This window comes from Carcharhinus amblyrhynchos, chromosome 17 (genome assembly GCF_965287045.1).
Source record: "Carcharhinus amblyrhynchos chromosome 17, sCarAmb.v2.hapA, whole genome shotgun sequence".
NCBI lineage: Eukaryota > Metazoa > Chordata > Chondrichthyes > Carcharhiniformes > Carcharhinidae > Carcharhinus > Carcharhinus amblyrhynchos.
Genome location: NC_137340.1, coordinates 32,834,719 through 32,846,036, shown reverse-complemented (window position 1 = coordinate 32,846,036; position 11,318 = coordinate 32,834,719). Strand labels below are relative to the sequence as shown.

General features: G+C 42.4%; 1 protein-coding gene across 2 annotated transcripts in view; it reads left to right on the top strand.

Moving 5' to 3' along the window:
* The first annotated feature begins 631 nt into the window (after positions 1–631).
* The window catches only part of inpp5f (inositol polyphosphate-5-phosphatase F), a 216,584-nt gene continuing 205,897 nt past the window's right edge, over positions 632–11,318 (top strand). For both annotated transcript variants that reach the window (XM_080205744.1, XM_080205743.1), the window contains exon 1: positions 632–834. In XM_080205744.1, the coding sequence (XP_080061870.1) occupies positions 738–834 (97 nt within the window). In that variant the 5' untranslated portion in view covers positions 632–737. The remainder of the gene's footprint in view (positions 835–11,318) is intronic.

Sequence of the window (11,318 nt, the reverse complement as noted above, 5' to 3'; positions counted from 1 at the left end):
GTTCGGCACAACTTTGTGGGCTGAAGGGCCTGTATTGTGTTGTAGTTTTTCTATGTTTCTATGTTTCCATAAATGCTGTCAGACCTGCTGAGATTTTCTAGCTTTTTCTGGTTTGCTTGTTGTGGACTGATTAAAATCAGGGATGCAGAAGAAACTGTATAGAATCCCTACAGTGCAGAAGGAGGCCATTTGGCCAATCGAGCCAGCACCAACTCTGACAGAACATCCCACCCAGGCTCGCCCCTCTGCCCTGTTCCCATAGCCCCACGCATTTACCTCACTAATCTATCTACACATCTTGGGACACTAAGAGGCAATGAAGCATGGCCAATCCACCTAACCTGCACATCTTTGGACACTAAGGGGCAACTTAGAAGATTGTAGGTATTTTGTTGGGTTATGACTCTGGAAGAATTCTGCTGAGGGTAAGGCGAGAGATTCCAAAACAAAAGACGTTTCAGCAGTAAGCTCCCACTGAAGGGTTGTTGAAGAACAGGTGCCTTTTACTGTCATTTGGCCGTCAGAAAGGGAGGGCTGGGCCGGCCCCTTTAAGAGGCGGGCCGGGCTGCTGCTGGCGGGTCACGTGTGGCCGCAGGAAATTAACAATCAGAGAGCGAGGCAGCGGCGGGGCGAGAAGCCGAGCGGAGCGGGATCACCGGGCAGCGGCGGGACGGCGGCGCTCCGGGCACGGGCTCTCGCTCCTTCCTGCACCATGTGGAGTCGCTGATCCCATCACCATGGAGCTTTTCCAAGCCAAGGACCATTACATCGTGCAGAGCGGGGAGAAGGCGCTGTGGTGTAGCCGAAAGGACGGCTCTTTGCAAGTCAGACCCGGTGAGATTGCTCCCTCTGCCCTCTGCCTGTCCCACTCTTTCCTTCCCTTTCTCTCTCCCTCTGTCTTCTACCTTTCTCATTCAATCTCTGCTTCCCTTTCTCGTTTTCTCTTTCCTCTTTCTCTCTGCCTTTTTCTTTCTCCCTCTCTCCTATCCCCTCCTCTGCCCCCTCCTCTGTCCTCACTCTCTTCCTTTTCTCTTTCTCTCTTTCTTCCTCTGCCCTCTCCACACCCAGCTGCCCGTTCTCTCTCTCTCTCTCTCTCATTTTCTCTTACTTTCTCTTTCCTCCTCTGTCCTCACTCTTTGCTTCCTTTCATTTTCCCCCCTCTCCCTCCATCTTCAATGTATACTGTCCATTCTGTCTCTTGAAATATCTGTGAGGTTGGTTTCAGTGCTGTTTGTTAATGTAAGTCAGATATTAATTTAAATTTGTAACTCCTACTACATACAGATACTGCAGGTAACTGGTTCATCCAGATTGGCTGTGCCTGGTAGCTGTGTGTGGTCTGGGGGGGGGTGATGACTCTTCTGAAGGTTAAGTGCTGGTGAGAGTTTGAGCTTGTGTGCTGCCCACATTTTCAGTAAAGCAGGGAGGGTCAAAGTCTCAAATGTTTTTGCCTACACTGGGAATTTGAACAAATGGTGCTCACACCCTCACTGCAGAATAGGGTTTCCTCCAGTGTGCACCAGGCATTTTGGAGTTTGGAGGTATCTCGTCCATCCTCTGTGATGGGAGGGTGTCTTTTTTTCTGAATGAATTACACCAGCTGCTTGAGAATTTTGCTATCTTAAGATTCAGTACTTAAATGATTTGTGTAGCTATAGGATGCCAGTGACCAGAATGGAATATTGTAATTTTAGTGGTAACTAAAATATGTAAACCTGCTGTTGAACTGATGTGCTACGGTTCATTCTTAAATTTAACTTACTGGTTTATTGCTCTAAATTAAAAATGTGACTGCTCTATGTTGAAAGTACCATGGTTTTTCTGGCTTTAACTTTAATAAGAAATCTCTTTGCGATGGCCAGCGGACAACAGATATTCATCACCTTGTTGGTGGCAATGTCATTGGCTTCCCTTTAGAAGATGTTTTCAAACATGTGGCTGTAAATATAAGAAATAATAGCATAAGGCTTAGGTGACATGTCTTTAAATAAAATGAGTACTCAAATTTGAATTTTTGATTATTGGTGTAATGAACTTGCGTTACACCAATTCAATAGAAGGGGAATTTTGAACTTTACCAGAATGAGCTGTTGTTGGTTTTCTCATGGAATGTGGAAGTCTGACAAAGGGAGAAGGGTGATCTGCAAAGGACTTGAAGTGGTGTTCAATTTTGGTCACTGCACTAACAGAAGGATGTGGAGGCTTTGGAGAGGGTACAGAAAAGATTTACCAGGATGCTGCCTGGTATGGGAGGGTGTTAGCTATGAGGAGAGATTGGAGAATCTTGGTTTGTTGTCACTGGAACTAAGGAGATTGAGGGGCTTTAACAGAGTGGATAGTCAGAAGCTTTTTTCCCCTGAGTGGAAGAATCGATTACAAATGGCATAAGTTTAAGGGGCAAGATTTTAAAGGAGATGTACGAGGCAAGTTTTTTTTTAACCCAGAGGATGATGGGTGCCTGGAACCCATTACCAGGGGAGGTGGTGGAAGCAGATATGATAGTGACTTTTAAGGAGTGCCTTGACAAATATACGTAAGATGGGAATAGAGGGATATGGTCCCGGTAAGGGGTTTCTGTTCAGTCAGGCAGCATGTTTGGTCCAGGTTTGGAAGGCCAAAGTGCTGTAACTTACTTTGTTTTCTTTGTTCCTGCCTGCTGGGAATTTTTGGCCAAGGAAGGCTTGTTACTTGGCATTGTCCATGGAAATAATTCAGCATGTTTTCATGTCTTAAATTGTTTTCTTCAGCTGGAGTTGAATTTCTTTAGAACTTGCTGTTGGATCAAGTCAGCTGAGACAACATTAAAAATGCCTTGCAGGCCTTTCTGCTTTCAGTGAAGATAATTTTAAAATCTTAAAACAGTGCTTTAAAAGTTGCCTCCTTGGGAAAAGAACACAACACTATAACTAGTTGCCATAGTCAGAAGTCTGCAATGAGGTTACATGGATGCTTAAGGTTAAGCAAGTTTCTGAACTGCTTCCTCCTCAACTATTCCCTATCAGGCTTCAGTGATACCTGGGATCTTGGGCTGGTTGCAGGTTTCAAGCTTGCATTCAAGGTGTTGTCACTTTCATGAAGAATATCCAAGAGGTGTTGAAAAATTAATTTATTTTGGTTGCCTATATTGAAGAGAAGACTTGCTTTTTACATAAAATGAGACGCAGTGCAAGTATTTAGAAATCCTGACTTTAATAAAAGGGTGTAGGAAATGCTAAAAATATGCAGCAAGTCTGAGGGAGGCAGCGGCTTCATGCTTGGGGGCTAGACGACTGAGTGCAAACCCTGAGTTCTCAGCCTATCGTTTGACCTTAGACACTGACATTCCTGAGCTGTTGCCTTTGCAATATGTTCTGTTTTTGTTAGATACTGCAGTGATTTTTTACTACCAGCAGGGGTGTGCCCTTGTCTCTATCAACACATGGCATTGAAGGAATAGTGAGCAAGTTGCAGCCAGCGACGACTCTGCTCTGCAACTTTTTCCAAGCAATGAAATATTTTAATATGGCTGTTAATAGCTTAAAAGTCTTGAGTTCATGCAGCGAGGTATATCTTCGCACACCATTTTCACAAAGGGGAAATGATCTAATTTCTCCTCCAAGCCTCACCCACACCTGTGTGCAAAACAAGTGTTACATGTTGTACTTCATCCAGTAAAAATGAAATGTCCAGGAAGCATTTTGATTGAAGATAAGCTGTTTGAAACAATTCTAACCTTTTTACTGTCAAAATGTTGTGAAATGTGAAACACCATTGTTCATTCTTGGTTAAATTCTTCAGAGATTGCCCCCCAAGAACCTTTTTTTTACCAAATCCATCCATTGGATTCTAATATTAAGGAAAGAGGTTCCATGAAGTTTTCATGTTTAAATTTCCATCCTAATAACCACTAAATTTTGGCTGATACAGTATCCCATTAATTGTCAGATTTCTTTGGAGTTTCATAAGCACACTTAGAATCTCAAAATGCTAAACTGGTGATAAATCAATGCCATTGTGCTCAGTGCACAAGGGAAACCTCCTAAGTTTACTTGATGTGAAGGTGTTTGTTTATTGTTCAGAGTATCCCATATTGTAAATTGTTTCTATTCAACGCAAAACAAGTTGTTCAAGTTTTTAAATTTTGACTTTTGTTATTGGCACCATGTAGGGATGTGGGAGCAGGAGTAAAACATTCAGCCTGTAGAGCCTGCTCTGCCATCCAACACAGCTATGATTAATTGACACTTCAATACCTTTTATACCCACTATCCCTATAACGCCTGAGTTATTGCTAATTGGATTTCTGCCGTCAAGATATTCAGTTGAGCTTGCGTGGCTCTCTGGAGTAGAGAATTCCATCTAACCTACCTATTCCTTTTGTGTGTTTTGTACTCTGGAGCAGATGGAAGTGTAGTGGCGTTGTCACTGGACTAGGAATCCGGAGACCCAGGGTAGTTCTTTGGGGACCTGGATTTGATCCCACCATGGCAGATAGCGAAATTTGAATGAAGTAAAAATCTAGAATTAAAAGTCTAATGGTGACCATCGAACCATTGTTGATTGTAAAAACCCATCAGTTCATTAATGAATGACATCTGCTGTTCTTAACTGGTCTGACCTGCATGTAACTCCAGATCCACAGCAATGTCATTGACTCTGAAATGGCCCAGCAAGCTACTCAATTGAAGGACAAAAAAAATGGATGGGCAACAAATATTGGCTCAGCCAGTGATGTCCACAATCCCTAAAAATATTTTTAAACTTCAATGGGATCGCCTCTCATTCTTTGAAACTCTAGACAGTATAAGCCCAGTTTACCTAATTTCTCTCAAGACAGTCTTGCCATCCCTGGCACAACTCTGAACCTCTGCATCCCCCTCAATGGCAATAATATATTTTTCTGAGCTAAGGGGGCACAAAACTGCACACATTACTCCAGGTGTGATCTAACCAAAAGTGTGTGCAGTTGAAGCAAGACTTCACGACTTCTGTACGTTAGTCCTTTTGTGAAAAACATCCTGTTTGCTTTCCTGATTGCTTGCTGCACCTGTATATCAGCCTTCAGTGACTTAGGGATACCCAGGTCCCTTTGTACACCTATACTTTGTAATTTTTTGCCATTTAAGAAATATCTGCACATTTGTTCCTTCTACCAAATGGAATCACCTCCCATTATTCCATGTTACGTTTCAAGTGCCATGTTCCTGCCCACTTAGTGTCTCCACATCCTTCCGTAATTGCTTTACATCTTCCTCACAATACACTCCTGCCTAGCTTTTTATTATCTGTGAACTTGAAAATATTATATTTGGTCCTGACATCCATATCAGTAGTTTTGAACAGCTGGGCCCCAGGACTGATTCTGATGGTACCCCTCGAGCCACAGCCTGTCAATGTCAGAATTACCCATTATTCCAACTGCCTATTAGCCAATCCCTAATCTATGCCACTATATTGCCTCCTACCCCAAATGCTTTTCTTTTGCTGATCAAGCTCTTATGGGGGACTTCATAAAGCTATCAAAAATCTCAATGTATCATGTTTGTCAATCCATCGACTTAAATTTATTAACTTTGTTAGTAACATCCTCAAGACTCCATCAAACATGATTTCTCATTCATAAATCCGTGCTGGTTGTGCCCAATCAGGTCATGATTATCCAAGTGTCAATTTATCACAACCTTTTTAATAGGTTCCAGCATTTTTCCAACCACTGATGTAAAGCTGATGGGTCTGTAACTCCATTTTTTTTCTCTCCATCCCTTCTTAAATAGTGGGGCATCATTCCTTATCTTTGAATCATAAGGAGCATTCCAGATTCTGTAGAGTTTTGGAGCCTCTTTGAACACTCTGGGACCAGATCTATGCATTCCAGAGACTTATCAACTTTCAGTCCCATTAATTTCTTAATGTAACTTTGTACTAATTTATTTCAGTGCTGCATCCTCCTGGATCTCTGTACCTGGGAGATTGCCTGCATCTTCCTTGGTAAACAAACAATCATTTAGCTCCTCTACCATTTTCTTTCTCTCGTTTGGCATTCTCTTGACTCTGTACTGGACCTACATTTGTCTTAAGCAAGTGCTTCACTTTTACATATAGAAACTTCTGCAGTCTGCTTTTATGTTAATTGTATTAATACCTATTCAATTTTGCCTCGATTAGTTTCTGAAACTCTAGCTTGTGTGTAAAACTAAACTTCCTTCAAACTGTTGGGAAATCCACTACAATGATGGGAGACCTTGCTCTGATGTTCCCTGAACACAATATGGCTGCATTGTAAAGATGAAACGAGGCCCAGTGATCGATGTTAAACTTCCTTCTGAATATCCGTGCTTTTAGCGTGTTTTATATTGATCACCTCTTCAGCTTTGTACTCGTCAACTGATCAATGAAACGTTGGAGAATTCGTAACCCTTGGGTAGTTGATGCTGTTGCTTGCATGTTTGTCTGAAGAACACACATCAAGGTGCTGAGCTGTAGGGCAAGCAAGAGTTAACGTTCCAGGTCAGTGACCTCTCACTCTGCAAACCTTTAGTGCCTCAGCATTTCTGATAGTAAGTAGAAGTTTAGGTCAGGGTGAACCCAGATACATTTTGGATGTAAAATTCAACTAATTAACAAGTTTATCCATAATCTGCAATTACTGATTGTGTTATGAAGAAAATGTTCCCCCAAGTAGAGGCCAAGCACCCAACCATTCCAGGCGCTTGTCCTGTATCAAATACTTGTGTTGAACTCAGAGCTTAATCTTGTGTATGATGCTGATCTTCTGGTAGTGTGCAGCAAATGGTGTGACTGCACATCTTCGCTGCTGAACTGGAAAGTTCCTCTTACAGTTCTGATTGTTTGCGCCCATCAAGTAGTTCTACATTTCAGCAGAAATAACTTGGAAGATGGGGAGAAACTTGGAGAATAGTGAGAGGCATAGATAGTGAATGTGGGCAGTTAGGAAGGCAAATGCATTGTTAACATTTATGCTGAGAGGGCTAGAATACAAGAGCAGGGATGTACTTCTGAGGCTGTATAAGGCTCTGGTCAGACCCCATTTGAAGTATTGTGAACAGTTTTGGGCTCCATATCTAAAGAAGGATGTGCTGGCCTGGAAGGGCCCAGAGGAGGTTCACAAGAATGATCCCTGGAATGAAGAGCTTGTTGTGTGAGGAATGTTTGAGATCTCTGGGTCTATACTTGTTGGAGTTGAGGAGGATGAGGGGGGAAATCTTATTGAAACTTAGATACTGTGGGGCTGAGACTGAGTTGATGTGGAGAGGATATTTCCACTAGTAGGAAAATCTAGAACCAGAGGGCATGACCTCAGTGAACGGATGCTCCTTTGAAACTGAGATGAGGATGAATTTCTTCAGCCAGAGGGCAGTAAATCTGTTTGACATTAGGTCATTGAGTGTCTTTAAGACAGAGATAGCTAAGGCCTTGATCAATAAGGGGATCAAGGGTTACAGGGAGAAAACAGCAGAATAGGGAAGAGAATCATATCAGCTATGATTGAATGGCAGAGAAGACTCTGGGTCCAATGGCCTAATTCTGTTCTTGTATCGTTGTGATCATATGGAAACAAAATCAACTCTTAATTGTTTTGTAGAATCAATGACCTGAAAAATTCTGTACATTCTTGATGTAATTGACAGCATTTGCACTAAGTAGATGCTCTTAAAAAAAGAAATGATCCTGATTTTAGTGATCTTGGGGCCCCAGTGAAATGTAACATGTTTATTGGATCTACGTTATTTTTGATTTTTAAGGATGGCCCAAATGATGGATGAAATGGCTTCTGCTCTCAAGCCCTGTACACAAAGGATGAGTGGTCATATGTCTATGGGAAGTGATAAATCCCCTTTCATAAAAAATCAACATGTCCACTAATTCCAATTTACAGTTGTAAATGGGACACAGACTCAATGAAAATCATCCTGCATGTACAACAAGCTCATCTGTGGACTAGATTTTCCAGCTGGTGGGATCTCCCACTCCGGCCAATGTGCCCCTCCACTGTAGGTTCCCTGGCAGCAGTGGGTGTGACTAACAGGAAATCTCATTGACACAGACAGAACTGGATGATCCCACTGCTGGCCAACGGCAAGTTGCCTCCACCACTGCAAACATGCTGCAGGGAGATGGGAAGTCTCACCCATTCTGATCTGCTTCTCTGTCCTAAAACATACACTGTTTGCAATCTTTAAAGCATCTTCCATTGGTATGTGTGGGTTGTTATTGTCTGTCCATATATACCTTGGATGATAGCTTTCCAGGGAGTGTGGTAATTGTTGCTGATGGTCTGTTGACCTGGGGAATGGTTGATCTCTGGGACTGGTTTTTCAGTTCATTGGTGGAGAAGCATCTATCAGCTGTCTAGTATGAAGGAGCAGCTTCTCCAGCACCCCACAAGTCTGCAGATACTGTTATGTAACTGGTTGTTTTATTTTCAGTGTAGGATTTGAGGTGATCAGTTTCTATTCTGGTCCTACAAAGTGTGCTGACTTTGGAGAGCATTGCATGTTTGCAGCTTCCAGACTCTTTGGTGGCTTTCAAGGTGAAATTTGGCTTGGTTTCATTTTGATTTTGTCACACTCATAGCTGCAGTCATGTTTGAGCTCTTAAGCAAACTGTTTAGGTGCATTGTGACATCAGTTACTGAACTAGACTACTTTGCATGCCTTTATTTGGTGTATCCATCCAGTCTAGGATTGCTTTGTGTGTTTGTGCTGGATTGACATGTTTTTATTTTCATCCCTTTGGCAATTTTCACAGCCTCGGCCCTTTTCGTTTGATTGGGGATAGTGTAGCAGTCATGTATAATATTGAATTTCCCAATCCTTCATGAAATATGTGGATTCTTTATTCATAGCTGAGAGCCATTGTCACTTAAAGCATACCAGTCATTATGACTTTCATGACATTATGTTCCATGACCTCATGGATGGTTGGCTCCTTGTCTAACCCCAAAAGTAGATTGTGACTATCAATTTTGGTGAGAATGAATAGATCTATACCAAGCTTCATCGATGGTCTCAAAAGAGCTGGAAAATCTCAGCAGGTCCGACAGCATCAGTGGAGAGAGAATAGAACCAGTGTTTCAACTATAGATGACCTTTTGCCAAATCTGCTGAGTTTCCAGCATTTTTGTTTGATTACAGCATCAGCAGCAATTTGCATTCATCCATGGTCTGTCTGAGATGATGAGTCATGAAGGGTTCTTTAGCTTGCTTTGCATGATGATCATTACAATCACTGCAGTGCATGGGCTGATGTCCTTGATCTCATTGTTCATGTTTGGTCAGTAGTGCACTTCTCTTGCCTTCCTTGCAATAGACTCGATTCCTTGCTGGCTTTCATGGATACATGACAATTGTTCTTCATTGCACATTCTGCTCCAAATCCTAACTCTTGCATCACTGTGCAGGATGACTTCAATGTATCTCAGCACTAGGTTGTCACTCAGTGTTTGCAATTGAAAGTTCTGTACCCAAATACCACTGAACATTCTTTGCAGTGAGTTTGCTTAGAGAGTCTCACTCTGACAAACTGGGTGAGAATTTTGCTAGGTAGTTCACAAATCCAGCAAGTCATTCAACTGCCTTCTCTTCTGATGGTTTCTGAGCCCCTTGTATAGCTCACACCAGATCTGGATCAGGGCGAACTCCTTTTGCAGTTAGCACATGACTTTTGCAGTTAGCATATGTACTTTGCTGTATTTATTTAATCTGTTCAGCTGGCAAGCTCTATCTAGTCATCGCACTAGATTCTGATCATGGTCTGCAATGGCTTCTTCCATTCTACCTCCAACCTCCTAGAGCTTAGATCATCCATGATTGCTCCTATTCCTGGAAGATGTCTACATCTTTTAGAAAGGTATTTGCTGTGGCAGGTTGCAACACAATTTCTTCAATGATTGCTGTGGGGTCATGAGATCTCCTCCAAAACTTCATGGAGTTACTTTGGATCTACAGACACACTCAGCTTTCCAAGTTGTCACTGCTTCCATGCTACTAATCCAGTCTGGGAGTACTCAAGAGAATGACACTCCTATCGTTTCAAGTTCCTCTACCGCATCTTTCAGGCTGGACTTGAAGGCAACAGGAGCTCTGTTCGGAAAAATTGGTCTGTGCTCTCATCTACTTCAAGATGCTATTTGCAAGGAAAACGTGCAAGTGCTGTGGAAAAACCATTTTTTTGATTTGTTGAGCAGTCAATGGCTTTGTGCTGTGGTGCGTGTAAAGTTGTCAACCTAAGCTTTTGACTTCATTCAGCTGAGATGAATGGGTTTTGTTTAATATCTATTTGGAACTAAAATCATCTTCCATTGGACACTCTACTCAGTTTCTTACCTTGGAGTGAGTATTATTCAATCACAAAGCTTCAACCTGCACATTTTGGGTCAAGTTGAGTAACTTCAAGAGTCTGAAGCTCATGTTATTCCATGACACCTGTACTACATACAGTCTGACATTTCATGTTAGGGGAAGCAGCGGTTAAGTGGTATTATTGCTAGATTTTTAAGTCAGAATTTCTGCTAAAGTTCTGGCGATGTTGGTGTGAATCCCACCATGGCAGAATTTGGATTCAATAAAAATCTGGAATTGAGATCTAATAACCATGAAACCATTGTCAATTGGTGGAAAAACCCTTCTGGTTCACTAATGTCCTTTTTTAGGGAAGGAAACCTGCTGTCCTTAGCCAGTCTGACCTACATGTGATTCCAGAGCCACAGCCATGTGGTTGACTCTTAACTGCCCTCAGGCAATGAGGGATGACCAGCCAGCGATGTGTACGTCCCAATAATTTTTTTTAGAAGTTAATCTTCTATAGATTCCCATAACCACAAACTAGTTTTTTCCCTTGGGGGTGATGACCTGTTGGGTGTTTAATGATTGGTCAGGATTGTCACCTGGCATCTCTTCAATCATCATGTGCTTGCCTTTCTTTCCAGCAAAGGCGGGGGCGGGGGGGGCGGCGGCGGTGGCGTGTATGTGGTGATTCCGTTCTGGAGCACTGCTTTCTCCAAGCTGACTCTGCTTGCTTGTCATGGCGTCCTCCACCAATGCTTGAACCCAGTACTTGGTGTTGATCTCTTTTACTGGGCCTTCTGTAAAGTAACCTTTTTCTCCATTTGTCCTGTGCTCAGGCCTGAAATTCTCCTCAGCACTGTGCAAAGCCTCATACACTTTGCCACCTCTTCTCCAGCTGATGACCATTTCAGAGCTTCTGCATGTGTCCATAGCTTCCTTTTTGAGAGTAAGTTTCTGTTTGGTCAGCAGGTGTGTTTTCAGGGTGGGATTTCTTCTTGACACTTTGTGGTCAAATCATCTTTCAGTTGCTCA